The following is a 21,625-nucleotide window of genomic DNA, read 5'->3' on the forward strand; positions in this document are numbered from 1 at the left end:
TATTTCAAACACATGTAGATGACTGAATTACAAACATGGGCCCTCATTCCGAGCTGATCGCACCAAGCAACTTTTTGCTGCTGGTGCGATCAACTAATCTCCGCCTATGGGGGAGTGTATTTTAGCATGTGCAGCCCTGCAATGCTAAAAAAGTTTCCTGCAAAACAAGACCAGGGTAAAAGTAACTTACCCTGTGCGAGGGATCCAGCGATGAAGGTCTCGATCCTGACGTCAGACATCCGCCCACTAAACGCCTCGACACGCCTACGTTGGACTCACCACGCCTGAAAAACGGTGAGTATCTGCCCCGGAACGCCTCCCGCCTGTCCATCTTCTTGCGATCGCCGCTGTGATCACATTTGTCGCTGGCGGCGTCGTTGCGTGTGCGCAATGCGTCCGCCATGCATGCGCATTTCCGACCTGTTCGCACCGCAGCGAAGAACTGCTGTGTGCGAATGGGTCGGAATGACCCCCATAGTGTAGGGGGGATTTAATGAGACGCGGCTAATTGATCCCAGGGGGTAATACAATTATCCCGATAGCCAGCACTATTGGGGATTTTGTTTTACTTGCCTGTAGGCAGGAGGAACAAAAGGCGCAGGCTATATTCAAGAAAATGTAGCAAAAATGACATTTTTCGTGAAAAATTTCTATTTTACAATATGTATTAAACTATTGCAAATATCCACCACAAAAAAAGCACTTTTCAAAACGGGATTTTAAAGATTTTTATTTTTGAATTTGATTGCTTTAGTCTTATAATGGCAAGTTGCTGGGTACGCACTATACAATCTCAGGACGACCTGTCAGATATTTGGACGTTGGCCTGAGCAATGTATGCTGTACCAGGGCATGGTGATTGGTTGATAACCCGTCGGATCTGTCACCAACATAGGGGGTGCTGCACGTGCCGAGTTGGTCTCGTATGGAAGGCATAGTTCAGAATTTGTAATGCGTACGGAGATTGGACCGATCCTGCATATAAAAATGTAGCCTCCGCCATTTGAAGTCCAGGTGATTATTTGACACAAAGCAATAATTGTGTAGTGTGTACGCTCCACATGTGGTGTTATCAGGATCCGTTTGGGTGTCGGATTTTGTCTAGTTGTTGGCAAATCTGTCAGCTGTGATCCATACTTGTATATTCTCCTGGAATGGCTGACAGGCTCCCGAATCTCCACCTGGCCACGGGAAAGCATTCAAATTTCCCGGACCACACCTGCCCGGTGCCGCCCAGTTCCTTTAAGGGTCGAAACCAGGAAGGACCTGGGTAATGGTAAGGTGTAAAAGGCATGATCCTGGTTATGCTTAAAAGCAGCTGATTGGCAGTGTATGCAGAGGTCCACCTCATGGGTGTGTCTGTGAGTGTCCTCCAGGTCAGGCACGGGTTCAATGTAAACGGGGCCAACCCAGGAATAATCCAGACCTGGTATTTTGGTGAAAAAGGAGTATCACAAATCACAGCATTTAGTTCAGCGTAGCTAAATATTGGTGAAATGCAGTTTAAATGAGTGGAACCCCATTGAAACATGTTGAGGATATTTTATTACAGTAAAGGCCCATACACACTGGACGATTTTGAGCTCTAAGTGGCTCACTTTTGCCATTTTGAGCTACTTTGATCTCAAACTCGCCCAGTGTGTATGGCCGGGCGATAAGCACTGATGCGCGCTCCCGCACCATCGCTGTCATCCGTCGGGCTGTTTGAACAGCCGAGTGAAGCATTTTCCACAGTCTCCTACTGTGGAAAGTGCTTCCGCCCCCCCCCCCCACCCAGTATCCATCGCTGGGCACAGGAAAATAGCTCAGTGTGTATGTACCATAACTGTGACTGCATGATGTTTTCTGACTAAATCTGGTGCTATTTGTAACAATTCCAGACGTGCTCTTTAAAATTTAGTGAGAATGTTTCTCTGCATTGAATTTCCTTCTTTTATTTACTTGTGTCAGTTGAGCATTATAAAGGGTAAGTAAGATGGTCTGACTCTGACAGCATGTGAAGAGAAGGTCTGAGGAAAATGGGAGAACGGGAGGGGGCTCTGTAGGGCATGGAGGTGCAGTCAGGGGTGGCAATGCCTCCTCATCATTAATGATAAAAAATAATACAAAGAAGATACATAAGACACATATTCTGTGTCATATGTATCCTCTTTATATTAGGGATCAGTACTAAATGCCGCCGGCCGGAATCCCGGCGGTCGAAATACCGACGCCGGAATCCCGACAGGGGTGGCGAGCAGAACGCAGCCCCTTGCGGGCTCGCTTCGCTCGCCACACTGCGGGCACGGTGCCTCGCTACGCTCGGCACACTATTATATTCTCCCTCTATGGGTGTCAGTATTTCGACCGCCGGGATTCCGGCCGGCGGCATCTTGACCGCATCCCTTATATTATTCTAATCATTTAAGTCCATTTAATTAGTTTGGGAGGCACTGATAGCAAGTGCCTCCCGTAGACAGTGGGAACTAGGACAAAGCGGGGGGGCGGGAGCAAGCGCTGGGCTGCAAAAGCCCATTAGAAAAAGAGGAGAAAATGGCACTTGTACAAGTGCCTCGCTGGCAGGGAAAGCACGCACCTGCCAGCAAGGCACATGTGATTGGACAGAGGATCCAGTGCTGGATCCGCTGGTCCAATCACACATACGCGGCGCAGAGAAACGGCGTCGGGACCCGGCAGTTACTGTTTGAGCTGTCCCGGGTCACTACAGCAATGGCAGCCCCGGGAAGCCCAGACCAGGAGTGCATGCGGCGGCAGTGGCCAACAATCTCCCCTCTCGTTCCTCCTCCTCCGCTCTCCCAGCCAGCAGCAGCGCCGCCTACACATCTCAGGTGAGAGAGGGGGGCCGATGGATAATATATATATATATATATATATATATATATATATATATATCTCTTCAGCCAAAGACCTCACCGCATGTCACTGCTGTAGGGCATACATATTCACATCTTTATTTCCTCTTCTAGGTAATAGGGAAAACCAGCATTAACAGAACAGAAATCATATAGAAATGGGTAGCGGGAAAGTAGTTTTCTTATTTGAATAATTTTTGCAAGTATCTCAATAAATAAACATACGGCCAAGGGTTGTCATGAAACAATAGCAGAGACTCTTGGGTGGTGGGATTTAATAAGCCCCCCCAAAAAAATGTTACGCCCATTTCGCGTCAGCGCCTAAATGGTAATATCACGACGCAAATAAATAAAATTCTGCTTCTAACGGTATAAATAACATTGCACGAGGGACCCTTTATTCCCTTTTCCTAGGACTACAGATGTGTCCTCATACATATAGCCTCAATAAACTACACAGCGTGAGATGCCTAGCTGGAATGAGCAGACCGGGAACACGATGCGTCTAGGACACACCAGGAGACTGTGCTGATTAATTGCAACTAGAGATGAGCGGTTCTGAACCGCTCCCAACTTCCAGGATCCGAGGCAGTCAAGCCGGGGCTCAGATCTACCCCAGCTGCCTCGGATCCCGACCCGAGGAGAAACCACGAGATCTTGCGGTCGGATCTCACGGTTTCGGCTGAGGCGCCAGTTTTAAAGTCCCATTAAGTTAATATGCTGAACTCTGATTGGCTGAGAGAGCCGTCTGTCACAGCTCTCAGCCAATCAGCATATCCCCATAGACTTTAATGGAAATACATGGCGGCCCACACTGCAGACACTGCCGTCCGCACTGCTGACACCCCCACACTGCCGCTACTCCCACACTAAGGACACCACCGGCACTCCCGCGCTGATGACCACCCTTGCACTGAGGACATCGCCGGCACTCCAGTAATGCAGACACTGCTGACACACCAACACTGAGAACAGCGCAGACACTCCTGTACTGCTGACACCACCAGCACGGGCAACCCAGCACTGAGGATACTACCATTAATGCCGACACCCCTGCAGTGAGAACACCCCTGGCACCCTCACACTGACAACACAACCAGCAGTACCGACTCCACCATCAACACCACACTGAGGACACTGCCGGCACCCCCACACTGAGGACACCACTATCACTGCCGACACCTGTCAGCACCCCAGCTGTACGGACACCGCCGGCAACCCCACACTGAGGACACTGTCAGCACTGCCGACATTGCCAGCACCCCTGCAGTGAAGACACCCCTGACAGCCCTGCACTGCTGACACAACCAGCAGTACCGACACCAGCAGTAACTCTGCACTGAGGATACCGCCATCACTGCCGACACTGCCAGCACCCCAGCAGTACTGACACAGCTGGCAACCCCACTCTGAGAACTCTGCAAGCACCCCTTCACTGCCGACACTCCGGCACTGAGAACATCGCTGGTATCCCATTACAGTAAGTGCACTATTGGTGTATCCACCCTGCACTGTATCCTGCATTGTATCTGACCCACACTGTATCCCGCACTATATCCATCCCACACTGTATCCAACCCGCACTATAATCGACCCGCACTGTATCCATCCTGTCCTGTATCTCGCACTGTATTCAGCCAGCACTGTATTCATCCATCACTGTATCTGACCCGAACTGTATCGCGCACTGTATCCAACCCAAACTGTATCCGACCCACACAGTATCCAACCAACACTATATCTGTTTTCAATACAAAGGGAAATTAGTGAAAGGAAAGCACATCTTCTGCACCAGTATAAATGATTCGATATTTTGTATAACCCCAAAATTACTTATATCGACATAAGTGGTCAAGTTCTACAGATGGGCGTGCTGCCCTCCACAACATACATAGCAAATTATTTACAATGTTTTTAAATGTAATAAACCATTTTTAATTTTTTTTTTAAATAAATGACCACACTATATCTGACCTGCAGTGTATTCCGCACTGTATCCGACCTGCAGTGTATCCCACACTGTATCCAACCTGCACTGATTCCAACCCACACTGTATCCAGCCTGCACCGATTCTGACCCGCACTGTATCCAGCCTGCACTGATTCCAACCCGCACTGTATCCAACCAGTAATATATCCCGCAATGTATCCAACTTGCACTGTATCCAACCTGTCCTGTATCCCGCACTGTATGCAACCCACACTGTATCTGACCCGCACTGTATACCGCAGTTTAGACAGCCAGTCTTTGGCCAATATTGGTGGAAACAATATATTGTGAGCTGTGAGGTGCTCAAAATTGAGTGGAAATTAATGTAATTGAGGTTAATAATGTGCTAGGAACATAAAAAGGCCCAAATTGAGTGATTTTGGCTTTTTATGTCAATTTAAAAAAAAAAAAATCCAGCCGACGAGTCAGAACCAAATTCAAATCCAGTAAAAATGGCCCGGCGCACATCCCTAATTGCAACACTTGTACTAAATATACAGATACTCGCAGATATACAATGGAATTTGGCACGGAAAAATGCCACGACCGCTGCATGGTAGCACTTTGTATGCAGATTCAGAGACTCATTCTCACACACAAAAAGAAAAGAAAAAAAAAAAAGACGCCCGACTCTCATGGAACCTGGCGTGCCAAGAGTGGCTGTTTGGCGTAACTGCAGCAAACATGTATGCGGACACTCTTACGTCAAGTCCTGTGTCCACTAGTAATCCAATGCCGGGTACACGACTTCTTATAGATGATAAATAAATAAATAAATAATAGCTCATACTGGGCTCAAGCGACGACGTCGTTCAAAGACCTATTACGTCGGATGTGCAGCACAGCCAATGGCCAATATATCTTAAGATACATTGAAGCATCCGGCTGTGTGTGTGTGCGGTCCATCTGTACACTTACTGCAGGGGCTGATGTCACAGCTGGATGGGCAAATCCAAATACCCGCCCAGCTGTACGACGAGGACCAACATATTGAGCGGCCGATCGGTAAGTGTATATGCTTATCTAGAATGGACTCTCTGTCTGCGCAATTTATTTGAAACCTACAGTATAGTGGTGGCAATGATCGGGAAGAGGGGGATCTGGATGACTTTCGTTAATGGCAGTGGACAGGGTAGGGAGCCCCCAAATTAATGAAAGATGTAGCAATAATACAGATTTTTTTTATTTTATTTTTTACAAGCAGAGAACTACTTTAAAATGACCTTATTATATACACTCCTGAATATACTGGACTGTCAATTTCCCTTTACATAAATAGGTTTTATATAGACAGTCTAGTCTAAATAAGATAAATATGGGGGTCATTCTGAACTGTTCACTCGCTGCTGTTTTTCACAGCCGAGCGAACGGGTCTCTGCGCATGCCAGACGGCCGTAGGCCGTTGCAGGGCTGCGATCGCCTCTTCCGGATTGACAGGCAGAGGCGATCGCTGGGCGGGAGGGGGTGGAACGGCAGCGTTTGGCCGCCGTTTCGTAGGCGCAGTCCAGCCAACGCAGGCGTGGCCGGACCGAACGGGGGGCGGCCCGCAGCGGCTGCGTGACGTCACACGCAGCCGTTGCGGGCCGGGGAGTAGCTCCCGGCCAGCACGCTAAAGCTGCGCTGGCCGGGAGCTACTCTGTGCGATGCCTTTGCACTTCTGCAGGGGGGCCGGCACTGACATCTGGGGCGGACTAGCCCTGTGCTGGGCGTCCCCCCGCATGTCAGGTAAGATGATCGTAGCTGTGCTAAATTTAGCACAGCTACGATCAACTTGGAATGACCCCCTATTGCTACACTGCACGGACATAGAAACATGTTTAATACTTCAAACTATGAACATATGGCGTCCAACAGTACAATAAAAAAAAAAAATTACAAAAACTGCATCTCCCTCGCTCATCCCGGCCATTCTATTTCCCTGACATCTGCAAACTTCTCGCTGCGTTATTGGCGTGACTTTTTCCAGGGCTATTGGGAGTAAAATTAAACACGTTTCCAACACCAAGTGAGACGTTACTCTATGAAATCCTACCAGTTTATGGCTTGTAAATTCGGAGCTGTCCAAGCAGGAGGAGAACTGAAGAGACAGAAAACGAAGGAGGAAACAGAGAGCGAGACATTACAATTTTTTTTTTTTGGAAGCAAGAAAGTCGGGGGAGAGTAGTTATGAGTTCGGAAACCAGCAGGGTAAGAATTCATACAGTTCAGCAACCAAAGTAGAAGACGGGAGAAATTGAATTACAGCTATGCAAAAGGGGAATAACTTTTCCAAAAACACATTCATCATGAAAATAAACAAAAGCAAATGACTCGGGCCCACAGAGGAAGGACGGGCCTGGGGCCAAGATTGGACAAAACTCGCAGGCTCTGCCAGGCTGCGATGGATTAGGGAAATTCCATCCAGCATCGGAACAGGAATATAACTCAGTGGGATTTCAGGATGTATTTCCAAGTTACCATATGGGTAGTCAAGTGACTATGGGCATTGTCCAGGGAATAGTTAAAGGAATGTGCGAAATAATGTAGCAAATAAATGAAATGGTATAATAATGACCATCAGATGTAAGCAAAAAAATTAAAATAATATATTTATAGGTATTTGTACGGCCCTCAAGATGAATTATGGAGCCTGTGAAAGATCAAAAGGAGATTAAAACTAATGGTTTGATAACTACAGTTTTTCGTATTATTTTTGGCCTAATGAAATGCACGTTTTTTTTAGCCTTCTTAATGCAAACATTGTGCTGTCACATGGCTTAGATCACACAGACGGATGAGATATTATATAACAAATTACATAGAAAAAGGAGAATGCTCGCTAAGACCTAGTGGTCTATTCATGAAGCAGTGAAAAATGTGGAAAAGTGAGCCACTGGAGAAGTTGCCCATGGCAACCAATCAGCATTGACATAACATTTATAATTTGCATACTATACGATTGTATGGAGCAGTTGATTGGTTGCCATGAGCAACTTCTCCACAGGCTCACTTCTCCACTCTTTTCACTGCTTCATGAATAGACCCCTAGTATGTTTTATTTTTGTGTAATGCCTCAAAAACAACGGACTCAATTGGGTAAATTTACTGAGATGGGAGTTCTATTTAAGATGGGATGTTGCCTATAGCAACCAATCAGATTCCAGGTATTATCTTCTAGAAGGTGCTAGATAAATGAGAAGTAGAATCTGACTGGTTGCTATGGACAACATCCCATCTTAAATAGAACTCCCATCTTAGTAAATGTACCCCTCTAAATGGGAGGGTTAAAGGGTTTTCCACCTTCAGACGACTTTCGCTGCTTAGTTTGTAGATGCCATCTTACAAGTTTTACTAAGCATACGGCTTCATCTTTCACGTCTCCTTATGTGCCAACAGCCATAAGTGTAGTCAGAAGACCGCTTTGTGCTGTAAGCCGAAGGCAATGGATAAATAATTATACTTCTGGTATATAATGACATGACTGAAAAGCACAGAAAGAAGCACAAATAAAGGAGGAAGTTGTTAGCAAAAGTTGCAAGAAGTCATACACTAGTCAACAAATTACATTTCGTAATGAGAGCCCGACGGTTTTGAGTACAAAATATAATGATGACCCATGAATTTAAATAGAACCTTTTCTGAATGTGACCATTTAACCTGACTTGTATACTAAAAGATTTATTAGTGTCACATAAACCTGGTAACAGATGTTTTATTACTGCAATAGAGATCTGTGCAATTACTCACGTCCGGGTTGATGGGGACGGGAGTGGGAGCGCGATCCACGACTGGAATATTTTCCTGCTCTTGTTCTGTTTGCGCTGGTGCTACCGGAACGCTTTCGCATCGGCTTCGCTGCTGCAGAGCAGCTCTGCATTCCGCAACAACTAAAACACCAAATCGGAATGTGATATATATGCAAAAAACAGATAAAGAAACAAAACAACCACATCTTTCAAAAGACACATATAAGCACAGCATAACAAAGCACATGGAACCCAACAATGACCTACCCCACAAATGACCACCATTCTCATACCCAGTAAGTTGTCACCATCACCAGATAAGTACTGCAGAAAAATATTGCTCATTGCAAACCACACATTGCAGAAATACCCTCCCACCTGCCAGCCACCTGTTACCAGTAATACCCCCCTTGGCAAGTCCTATCATGCCCAATGCCAGCCACATACTGCACTGACCCACTGCTCTTCTTAGCAGCCAGTCAGCACTGTACATGCCCCAGGCAAATTTAGGGACTTTTTCAGCTGCATTGTGATATCATGATGACGTCATGCTGCTCTTCTGGGCCACATTGTGCAGGCTTCGTGACTTAGCCCACAGCCAAAAGCTCAGACCACGTCTCACTTCACGTGTTCTGGGATCATTCAGAGACATGCAACAGTTCACTGGCCTTGGATGATATCCGATGTAGATAATATGGATGACTACAGTGTGGTGCAATGACAGTGGGCAAGATGCGGATCCTTTATATTCATGCAAGGGGACATGAATTACAAAGCAACTGTATGCCTAATTGTGCACCACAGGCCAACAATAGGACTCCCTTCCCATAGAAGATGGTGACTTTTTGCACCCTCTTGCTGCATAGCAAATGTGGCACCAGGGCCAGATCTAGCCCTTGTGGCGCCTCGGGCGAAAAACTAGGGGCGTGGCTTCATGAAGGGGTGCGGTCAGTTATGCCCCCTAGTTTGTACCCCCAGTAGCACTGCCCCCAGTAGAGTTGTGCCCCCTAGTTTGTGCCCTCAGTATTGCCCCCAGTAGAGTTGCACCGCTTACAAAAAATAAAATAAAAATAATACTTACAATCCCCACTCCTGATTCCCGACCGCTGCTGCCCTCAGTCTCTGGCCGCCGGCGCCGCTCCTCTGATCTATGGGAGAGACGTCATGACGTCTCTCCCATAGCACCGCATAGACACTAGAGGTCAATCATGACCTCTAGTGTGTATGTACCGCTCCCGCAATGCAGTGCGGTCCGCGATGACTTCATCGCACACCGCACAGTCAGCACCGCATAGCACCAGGGGGGGGGGGGGGCACCACCAGTAGCGGATCTTGTGACGGCGGCGGCGCCCTCTGGAAGGCGGAGCCCCAGGCAAAAATCCTGCGTGCCTGTAGCAAGGTCCGCTACTGTGTGACACCTTTATTTATGACAGTCCCGGGACTGTTATTACTTAGGGCTCTATTCATAAAGAGTTGAAAATCCTTGTTACACTTGATAACCCGGCTTTTCATGCCTTCCTCCGACTCAAGGAAGGAGTTTACCTGGAGAATATCAAGATGGTAGAATCACTTTCCCGTACACTAATGCACTATACTGTAAAGAAGTGATACAGAGAGGAATGGAAATGCCATGCTTTCCTTTTTGCTTCTCCATTTCTTTTCACAATCAGTAGATGGGTAAATGAGCTGAAGCGTACCACAAACCATAGTAGGGGGAGAGGAGCAGTGAAGTTCCCTGCTCTTTCTCAGTACCTTGTGTCCAGCACCCGCCCTGTGACGTGGATAGATGCTGGATCGTAAAGCACTACTGGTGTATGCGCAGTGCGAAGATGAGTTCCCAGACTCGCACTACTTGATGCTTGCAGGGATCATGAAGGGTCTGATTATCAGAGATCGCCACCGATAAGGTAAGTATCCTGAATGGCTACAAAATATTACTATAGATCACATCGATATGAAGCGATGTATAGTGATATTTTCCGGTAGCCATTTATTTTGTACATGAAAAGAGCCTAAGGAGTCTATTCACAAAGCAGAGAAAAGCCCCGTTTGGCGTTAACCAGGGCTTTTCTCCGCTTCCTGCTATTCATGGAGCAGGTTACTGTGGAGAAGCCCCTGACTTCCCCAGCTGAACCCCTGCTCCATGCCTGAATCGCATCACCAAACTTTAGTACTTTCCCCTTCTCCATGGAGTTTAGGTTCACCATCGTAGGATGGCGTAACCTGAACTGCGGTATGGTAACTAACTGCAGGGAAGCTCAATGCTTCCTGATCTCTGTCAGAACCTGGCGTTGGCTCCGCCCCCATGACTTCCCATCAGCCACTGTGGCCTTCCGGGAGGTCAGCCGGCGGTGGAGGGCGCAGAAGGACCCGCTGGCTGACTTCAAGAACGCAGAGGGGGACCTCCGGAGCAGAAGGTATCGCTGGAGACCGGGACACCGTATCGCTTTGCCGGAAACGTGAATATACATGAATTGCTACTTACAACAGCTATACATCGGATCTAACCGATGCAATGTATACTGATAAGTATCAATTCATTTTTCGTTTTCGTTATGAGTAGACCCCTATTTATAAAATATTTGCAGGATATCTCTCGAAAACAGCGGTTTGCATTTACCCCACAGTGTGTGAGCGAATAGTTGTCAGTCAGACAATAAGGAGATATTAGTGAATGAAGGAATTACTAAGCAAGTGAATTTCGCTGTATAGAAACCTAGTACACCTCAAGGCACAATACTTCCTGTTATCAATGACAATGTGTAACACAGAGTTCAACGATAATACTTTGAGAACAAGGTTTGTGTTTTAAAATCCATACAGTACGCAGGTGTTCTACTCACTGCCACTGTTGATGCATATGCCAAAAAGTCAATAGTGTTACTGTACTTTGCTACTTTCACTCAGAACCATCATTATCCAGACATCATGGGATGACTGACAAAAAGGCAAGTATAATCTTCTGAAACGGGGGTTGGTGTTATTGTGGAAGTAAAAAACAAAAAAACAAAAAAAACAAAAGTGTGCATAAGATAAATGGGCTCCTTACACTCTTTCTGGGACCAGTGGTCCGTATTTAATGCCAGTTGTGTAAGTATGCTGGATAAAACTAGGTGCACCAGGTACACTTTCTAAGCAGGTCCAGTATTTAGACAATTAGATGGGCTAATGGAACTGCGCATAAGCAGTAATAGGATTGAGCATAGGAAAGGCATTCTACTGGCTACTAATTATTCATTTTCTTTTCAGACATAACATTTGTGCAACCTGAACTCATGTCTGTGGAGAACAGGTTAATTTTTTTTTTATTTCATGTAGGTTCTGATAAAGACTATGCTCTTCACTTGTAAACTCTTGTTGACCACAATGGAGGACACGATGAAGAATCATTGCACTATTGAAGCGTTTTATATTGAAGCATCGCCATCTTTTCTACATAAAAAAAATAAATGTCTAGTGCAGTGGTTCCCAAACTCGGTCCTCAAGGACCCCCAACAGTTCATGTTTTCTAGATCACCTAGCAGGTGCACTGGTGTATTCATTACATATACACCATCCAGATTGCAATTTCCAGGTCGCACCCAGGAATTGAAACGGGTCCTTCCCGGTTGCGACCCGGCATTGGACCCTTTCAGACTGGCTTCCCAACATGGCAATATGCCGGGTCAAGTTGCCATTGGAGGCGGGGACGGAGCCAGCATAGGAGGCGGCGCTGGATGAGATCATCTCCGCGCCGCCTCTCCGTATGCTGTGAACAGGTACCGGGTCGCATCGACCTGGGTAACCCGTTCACACAGTGCCTGACCCTGGAATAACCCTTCTTTATTTACGGGTTGAGTTACCCGGTCAGGCGATCCAGGAATTTGTCAGTGGCCCGTTCACACTGCACAGCGACCCATGTTGACCCGGTTTTAAATGGGTTTTTCCCATCTGTATTCACAAGAGAGGACCAGATGGCGAGATTGATGCATAACCTCAGCAACGATAATATCCCACTGCTTAATGCTTATTTAAGTGAGGAAGTAGTCTGTGACTGATTAAAAAATATTAAGATAAATAATTCACCAGGTCCCGATGGAATTCACCCCAGGGTTCTCATGGAGCTACACTCCGAATTAGCAAGACCCCTATATCTGATTATCAATGACTCAATTTCATCAGACATGGTCCCCAAAGACTGGTGTATAGCGGCAGTAGCGCCGATATTTAAAAAGGGAAGTAAATCTGAACTGGGTAATTATAGACCAGTAAGTCTTACATCTATAGTGGGGAAAGTACAGGAAGGTATTTTAAGGGATAGAATTCAAGAGTTCCTTGAAACCAATAAGGTTATTAATAGGAACCAAAACAGATTTGTGAAGGATAGATCATGTCAAACGTACTTAATAGGCTTCTATGAAACAGTTAGTGTGAACCTAGATCAGGGTAAAGATGTGGATGTCATCTCTTTAGACTTTGCTAAAACTTTCGATACAGTACCTCACATGAGACTTATATACAAATTAAGAGAACTTGGGCTAGGGAGCAAAATATGCACTTGGGTTAGTAATTGGTTGGACAAAAGGAAGCAGCGTGTGGTGGTAAATGGAATGTTTTCAAATTGGACTGAAGTGCTAAGTGGTGTGCCACAAAGGTCTGTACTTGAACCACTATTGTTCAACATCTTCATAAATGATCTAGAAGTAGGTCTAAAGAGTACAGTTAAAATTTTTGCAAATGATACCAAACTGTGCAAGGTTATAAATTCAGAGGGGGATAATGAGTCGCTTCAGAACGACTTATTTAAACTGGAAACATGGGCAGCAAAATGGAGAATGAGGTTCAATATAGACAAATACACTGCTCAAAAAAATAAAGGGAACACTAAAATAACACATCCTAGATCTGAATGAATGAAATATTCTTATTAAATACTTTGTTCTTTACATAGTTGAATGTGCTGACAACAAAATCACACAAAAATTATCAATGGAAATCAAATTTATTAACCCATGGAGGTCTGGATTTGGAGTCACCCTCAAAATTAAAGTGGAAAAACACACTACAGGCTGATCCAACTTTGATGTAATGTCCTTAAAACAAGTCAAAATGAGGCTCAGTAGTGTGTGTGGCCTCCTGAGATGGTCTCCTGAGAGATCTCCTCCCAGACCTGGACTAAAGCATCCGCCAACTCCTGGACAGTCTGTGGTGCAACGTGGCGTTGGTGGATGGAGCGAGACATGATGTCCCAGATGCGCTCAATTGGATTCAGGTCTGGGGAACGGGCGGGCCAGTCCATAGCATCAATGCCTTCATCTTGCAGGAATTGCTGACACACTCCAGCCACGAGGTCTAGCATTGTCTTGCATTAGGAGGAACCCAGGGCCAACCGCACCAGCATATGGTCTCACAAGGGGTCTGATGATTTCATCTCGGTACCTTATTGCAGTCAGGCTACCTCTGGCGAGCATATGGAGGGCTGTGCGGCCCCCCAAAGAAATGCCACCCCACACCATTACTGACCCACTGCCAAACCGGTCATGCTGGAGGATGTTGCAGGCAGCAGAACGTTCTCCTTGGCATCTCCAGACTCTGTCAAGTCTGTCACATGTGCTCAGTGAGAACCTGCTTTCATCTGTGAAGAGCACAGGGTGCCAGTGGCGAATTTGCCAGTCTTGGTGTTCTCTGGCAAATGCCAAACGTCCTGCACGGTGTTGGGCTGTAAGCACAACCCCCACCTGTGGACGTTGGGCCCTCATACCACCCTCATGGAGTCTGTTTCTGATAGTTTGAGTAGACACATGCACATTTGTGGCTTGCTGGAGGTCATTTTGCAAGGCTCTGGCAGTGCTCCTCCTGTTCCTCCTTGCTCAAAGGCGGAGGTAGCGGTCCTGCTGCTGGGTTGTTGCCCTCCTACGGCCTCCTCCACGTCTCCTGATGTACTGGCCTGTCTCCTGGTAGCGCCTCCATGCTCTGGACACTACGCTGACAGACACAGCAAACCTTCTTGCAACAGCTCGCACTGATGTGCCATCCTGGATGAGCTGCACTACCTGAGCCACTTGTGTGGGTTGTAGGGAGGTCATATAGGCACGTGGAGGCCACACACACTACTGAGCCTCATTTTGACTTGTTTTAAGGACATTACATCAAAGTTGGATCAGCCCGTAGTGTGTTTTTCCACTTTAATTTTGAGGGTGACTCCAAATCCAGACCTCCAAGGGTTAATAAATTTGATTTCCATTTATAATTTTTGTGTGATTTTGTTGTCAGCACATTCAACTATGTAAAGAACAAAGTATTTAATAAGAATATTTCATTAATTCAGATCTAGGATGTCAAATTTTAGTGTTCCCTTTATTTTTTTGAGCAGTGTATAAGGTAATGCACTTTGGTAGCAAGAACAGAAACACTACTACAGTACATACTAAATGGGGAAAAACTAGGGCATTCAGTACTGGAAAAAGATTTAGATGTTCACATAGATAACAAACTTAGCGGTAGTACCCAAAGTAGGAATGCAGCAAAGAAGGCAAACTGGTATTAGCATGCATAAAGCTGGGAATTGATGCAAGGGTTGAGAGTGTTATACTCCCACTATTTAAATCACTAGTGAGGCCACATCTCGAATACGGTGAACAACTATGAGCACCATACTACAAAAAGAATATCCTGGAACTAGAAAAGGTTCAGAGACGGCCGACCAAATTGATTAAGGGGATGGAGATGCTAGATTATAAGGAAAGGCTTGCTAGGCTAGGCTAGGCATGTTTACACTAGAAAAAAGGAGATTAAGAGTGGACATTATTAACATTTACAAATATATAAGGGGTTAATACAAAGAGCTAGTAGGGGATTTGTTTTTGGTAAAATCATCACAAAGAACACATGGACACTCGCTTAGGTTAGAGGGGAGATTTCGCACACTGAGACGGAAAGGTTTCTTCACAGTAAGGACAATAAGTATTTGGAATTCCTTGCCTGAGAAAGTAATAATGGCGGACTCGGTCACTACTTTTAAGAATGGGCTAGAGAAATTCCTAATAGAAAAGGATATACAGGGTTATGGTGGGTAAATCATGCACTATAGTAATAAAATAAAAAAGAAGAAGTGACATAATGGCTAAGCATTCACCACAGTTAAAATTAGTCTTAAAAATATTACAGTGTAGGAGATCACTAATGTGTTGAACTCGATGGACAAATTGTCTTTTCTCTTACGTCCTAGAGGATGCTGGAGTCCATTTTAGTACCATGGGGTATAGACTGTTCCGCAGGAGCCTTCGGCACTTTAAGACTTTTCAACAGTGTGAACTGGCTCCTCCCTCTATGCCCCTCCTCCAGACCTCAGTTTAGAAAATGTGCCCGGGAGACTGGCTGCACATCAGTGAAGCTCTACTGAGTTTGACTGAAAAAGACTTTGGTAGGTTTTTTATTTGACAGGGAACCTGCTGGCAGCAGCTTCCCTGCTTCGTGGGACTTAGGGGGGGGGGGGGGGGGGGGAGTAGGAACCAATTTCTCAGTTAGTTTAATGGCTCTGCTTCCGCTGACAGTACACGATTAGCTCCTGAAGGGTACTGAACACAGCCCTTGCCTGGCTGCTGCTCACTCCCACAGCACTGCCCGCCACCCCCTAACAGAGCCAGAAGTCAGAAGGCTGGTGAGTATTAACCGGAGACCTGCAGACAGGGGCACTCCGGTCATCATGGCGGCATAAAGGTACCAGCGCAGAGCGGGACGCTGCGCAGCAACATGTCTCTCAGCACAGGGTGCAGGGCGCGGGGGGGGGGGGGGGGGCGCGCTCTGAGGGACATGATAAATCCTTACTCTCACTGGCAAAATGTACATACATGTGAGCGGTTGATGTACACTACCCCCGCCAGTATAAATAATACTGTGGCTGAACCACGCCATTAAAGGGGGCGGGGCTTCGCCTCAGAATTGCTTGTAACACTCATTTGGCGCCATTTTCCCCTCACAGAGACGCCGGAGCGCTGATCCTACAGGCTGCTTCTCCTCACACATCGCTGATACAAGTACCAGGGTGTTATAGAAGGGGAGGGGAGCACATAATTTATTGAAGTCTGTGGGCTTCACATTGGATAAAAAGCGCTGTTTTGGTATATATGTATATTCATTGTATGTAATACATATAGGGCGAGTGGTGTGGACTGGCAATCCCCTCTTCTTCCCCAGAGGAAACCATTTTGGAGGCACAAGAGTGTTCTGAGCCTGTGTGGGTCTGATAGCTGCAGAGTAATATGTAAATTCTCTGAGTCTGAACAACAGACAAAGCAAGACAGTCTGTGGAGGATGCTCTGTTTGCTGATTCCTCCACGTCACCAACTTGGGACCCCTCCTGTTCCCAGAAATGGTCTCTGACCCAAATTATGCAAAGGGACACTGACACAGATTCCGACACTGAAGTCGACACTGGAGATTTGAGGGGGGTAGATCCCAAACTGGCTAAGAACATTCAATGTATGATGGTCACTATAAAAAAATAGGTGTTGGAATTTCCTGACACAACACATCCACCTGAGGAAAAAGATTATTTTAAATTAAATAAAAAACAGGTGGTGACTTTTCCTCCGTCTAAGGATAGCGTACCCTTTCCCTGAAGAGGATGGGCGTAAGTGGGAGTCACCCCCAATGATAGACACCTCAGTCTCTAGGTTGTCAAAGAAAATCATTTTACCTGCCCAGGGTCAGCTTCATTAAAAGAACCTGCTGACCGCAAATTAGAGACGACTTTAAAGTCCATCTATGTTGCTACGGGTACGTTACTCAGGCCCGCGATTGCTTCTGCGTGGGTAGGTAACGCAGTGGAAAAGTGGGCAGATAATTTAATTGTTAATATTGACACGGTCGATAAAGATGATATGATGCAAATTCTAGGTCATATCAAAGATTCTGCAGGTTACTTGGTTGAGGCTATGAAGGACATAGGCTTACTGGGCTCAAGGGCCTCTACTATGGCGATTTCAGCCGGAGGGTGTTCTGGATCCGCCAATGAAATGCTGACGCTGAATCCAAAAGAAATATTGGGGCGCTCCCCCACAATGGTGAGGATCTCTTTGGAAACTAGATGACAAAATATCAACTACTACATCTGGCAAGTCAGCATTTCTGCCGTCGGCAGCTACAGCGGCTAAAAAAAAAGAAGAAAAAAAAAAGTATATCATTCTCATACTTTGCAGTCCTTTCAGCCCAACAAGTACAAAAAGGCTAAGAGTACCCCTTTTGTCACAGGAAAAGGGAGAGGAAAAGGTAGACAATCTACAACACCGTCAGGCTCCCAGGAGCAGAAGTCAGCAACTACTTCTGCAAAAGCCACAGCATGACGCTGGGGCTCCTCTGCAGGAGTGCGATCGGGTGGGGGCATGTCTTTTATATTTCAGCCAGGTCTGGCTTTACTCAGACCTGGATCCTTGGATATTACAGATAGTATCCCAAGACTACAGGTTGGAATTTCAGGACCTTCCCCCATGCCGATTTTTTCAAATCAGCCTTGCCAGTTTCTGCTCAGGACGGCACAAATGTCCTAAACGAAATACACAAATTAGGTCAAGACAAAATAATTGCCTTGGTTCCTGCCGAACAAAGAAACCAAGGTTTTTATTCAAGCCTGTTTGTGGTGCCGAAGCCGGATGGCTCGGTCAGACCGATTTTAAACCTAAAATCTCCGAGTCTTTATTTGAAAAGGTTCAAATTCAAGATGGATTCCTTGAGAGCGGTGATTTCCAGCTTGGAAGAAAAGGAATTTCTGGTGTTGGTGGACATCAAGGATGCTTACTTGCATGTTCCCATTTACCCGCCACATCAAGCAAACCTGAGGTTTGCGGTTCAGGATTGCCACTACCAATTCCAGACATTACCGTTCGGGCTCTTCACGGCTCCGAGAATATGAATGATGGCGGAGATGATGGTTCTCCTTCGCAAACAAGGAGTCAACATAATTCCATAATTGGACGATCTCCTCATAAAAGCGAGATCCATGGACAAGCTACTCCAGAACATAGCATTGTCCCCGAAGGTGCTTCAACAGCACGGTTGGATCATCAACTTTCCAAAATCGCAGTTCGAACCGACAATGAAATTATCATTTTTGGGAATGATACTGGACACCGAGATACAGAGAGTATTTCTATCGATGGAAAAGGCTCAGGACATCCAGAGCATGGTCAAACAACGTTTGAGAACAGTATCAATTCATCAGTGCATTCGCCTGTTGGGGAAAATGGTAGCAGCTTACGAGGCGCTACAATATGGCCGTTTCCATGCCAGGGTCTTCCAGTGGGACCTACTGGACAAGTGGTCAGGGTCGCATCTCCACATGCATCAAAGGATAATCTTGTCAGCAAAAGCCAGAATTTTCGCTCCTGTGGTGGCTACAAATTTCTCACCTCCTGGAGGGATGCAGGTTCGGGATTCAGGACTGGATCCTGGTGACCACGGATGCAAGTCTCCGAGGATGGGGAGCAGTCACGCAAGGCGAAAGCTTCCAAGGAAGAGGGTCAAGTTAAGAAACTCGCCTTCACATAAACATTCTGGAGTTGAGAGCTGTGTACAACAGTCATCATAAAACGGCACACCTTCTTCAAGGTCGTCCCATACAGATCCAGTCATACAATGTAACGGCAGTAGCTTACATAAACTGTCGAGGCGGAACAAAAAGCAGAGCAACAATGGCAGAGGTGACAAAGATGCTCCTCTGGGCAGAAAGACCTGCAAAAGCTCTGTCTGCAATTTTCATTCCGGGAGTGGACAACTGGGAAGCAGACTTCCTCAGCAGACACTATCTCCATCCAGGAGAATGGGGCCTCCACCAAGAAGTCTTTGCAGAGGTGGCAAGTTGATGGGGTGTTCCTCAAGTGGATACGATGGCATCACGCCGCAACAAGAAGCTTCAGAAATAATGTTCCAGGTCAAGAGACCCACAAGCAATAGCGATAGATGCACTGGTGACCCAGTGGGTGTTTCGGTCGGTGTATCTGTTCCCTCCACTTCCACTTACTCCAAAAGTTCTCAAGATCATCAGAAGAACAGGAGTTTGTGCAATACTCATTGCTCCGGACTGACCAAGGAGGGCTTGGTATCCAGATCTTCAAGAATTATAAATGGAAGATCCTCAGCCTCTTCCTCTTCGCGAGGACCTGTTTCAGCAGGGGCCGTTAGTTTATCAGGACTTACCGCGGTTGCGTTTGACGGCATGGCTGTTGAACGCCAGATCCTAGCCCGTAAGGGTATTCCCAATGAAGTCATTCCCACACTTATTCTGGCCAGGAAAGGGGTAACGTCCAAACATTACCATCGTATTTGGAGAAAATATGTATCTTGGTGTGTAACCAAGAAGTCTCCTGCGGTAGAGTTTCAATTAGGACGACTTCTCCTATTTCTAGAGGCAGGTGTGGATGCTAGATTGAGATTAGGATCTATCAAGGTTCAGATTTCGGCCTTGTTAGTTTTCTTTCAGAAACAATTGACTTCTCTTCCTGAGGTCCAGACGTTTGTGAAAGGGGTTCTGCGCATCCAACCTCCCTTTGTGCCTCCTGCGGCGCGCCATGGGATCTTAATGTGGTGTTGCAGTTCCTTAAATCGGACTGTTTTGAGCCTCTGCAAGAGGTGGAGTTAAACTGAGAACACGTCAGCACTTTCTTCCGAAGGTTACGTCTTCTTTTCATATCAACCAACCAATGGTGGTGCCAGTAGCTTCTGACACCTCAGCCGTCTCAAGGTCTTTGGATGTCGTCAGAGCGCTGAGGACTTATGTTGCAAGAACGGCTCAGATAAGGAAAACAGAATCTCTGTTTGTCCTCTATGCCCCCTACAAGATTGGGGGTCCTGCTTCTAAGCAGACTATTGCGCGCTGGATCAGAGGTACCATTCAGCATGCTCATTCCACGGCAGGATTGCTGTTACCGACTTCGGTAAAAGACCACTCTACAAGGAAAGTGGGTTCGTCCTGGGCGGCTGCCCGGGGGGGGTTAGGCTTTGCAAATCTGCCGAGCTGCTACTTGGTTGGGTGCAAACACATTTGATAAATTTTATAAGTTTGACACCTTGGCTGCTGACGACCTTCAATTTTGTCAGTCAGTTCTGCAGGAACATTAGCACTTTCCCGTCCGTACTGGGAGATTTGGTATATCCCCATGGTACTAAAATGGACCCCAGCATCCTCTAGGACGTAAGAGAAAATAGGATTTTAATTACCTGCCGGTAAATCCTTTTCTCATAGTCCGTATAGGATGCTGGGCGCCCACCCAGTGCTCATTTTTCCTGCTAATTACGTTTATCTTTTTGCACTTTGTTTCATGTGTTCAGTTGTTAACAGCTGTTGCGTTATGCATGCTGGTTGGCATGACTTATGTTAAAGGCCATGTTAGCCGACATGTTGTTTATGGATGGTGTGAGCTGGTGTGAATCTCGCCACAAGTTTAATAGTAATTCCTCTCTCGAGGATGTCCGTCTCCTCGGGCACAGTTCCTATACTGAGGCCTGGAGGAGGGGCATAGAGGGAGGAGCCAATTCCCACTGTTGAAGTCTTAAAGTGCCGAAGGCTCCTGCGGAACAGTCTATACCCCATGGTACTAAAATGGACCCCAGCATCCTCTACGGACTACGAGAAAAGGATTTACCGGCATCCTATTTTTTCAATCTCAGAAACTATGGGGGTCATTCTGAGTTGATCGTAGCTACGCTAAATTGAGCACAGCTACGATCAGGCACTCAGACATGCGGGGGGTAGCCCAGCACAGGGCTAGTCCACCCCACAGGTCAGTGCCGCCCCCCCCCCCCCCCCGTCCCGCAGAAATGCAAAGGCATCGCCTGCGTTGGCCGGACCGCACCCCCTAAACGGCAGCTTAACGCTGCCGTCCAGCCCCCTCCCGCCCAGCGACCGCCTTTGCCCGTTAATCAGCCAGAGGCGATCGCTAGGCAATAACGACCTTTGGCCATCTGGCATGGGCCGGAGCATGCGCAGTTCTGACCCGATCGCACCGCTGCGAACAACTGCACCGTGCGATCGGGTCGGAATGACCCCCAATGTATTTTGTTTTGTATTACTTTAAAAATTTATA

At 46.6% G+C, this 21,625-nt stretch overlaps 1 protein-coding gene across 5 annotated transcripts in view; it reads right to left on the minus strand.

The window, feature by feature from the left end:
- The window catches only part of ZFYVE27 (zinc finger FYVE-type containing 27), a 144,945-nt gene that overhangs the window by 48,983 nt on the left and 74,337 nt on the right, over nt 1-21,625 (minus strand). For 4 of the 5 annotated variants that reach the window (XM_063962315.1, XM_063962316.1, XM_063962319.1 and 1 more), the window contains exons 7-8: nt 8,569-8,708; nt 6,875-6,919 (exon numbers count right to left, since the gene is read on the minus strand). In XM_063962315.1, coding sequence (XP_063818385.1) covers nt 6,875-6,919; nt 8,569-8,708 — 185 coding nt within the window. The remainder of the gene's footprint in view (nt 1-6,874; nt 6,920-8,568; nt 8,709-21,625) is intronic. The other variant, XM_063962317.1, reaches the window with a different exon arrangement.

Source organism: Pseudophryne corroboree, chromosome 3 (genome assembly GCF_028390025.1).
Source record: "Pseudophryne corroboree isolate aPseCor3 chromosome 3, aPseCor3.hap2, whole genome shotgun sequence".
NCBI lineage: Eukaryota > Metazoa > Chordata > Amphibia > Anura > Myobatrachidae > Pseudophryne > Pseudophryne corroboree.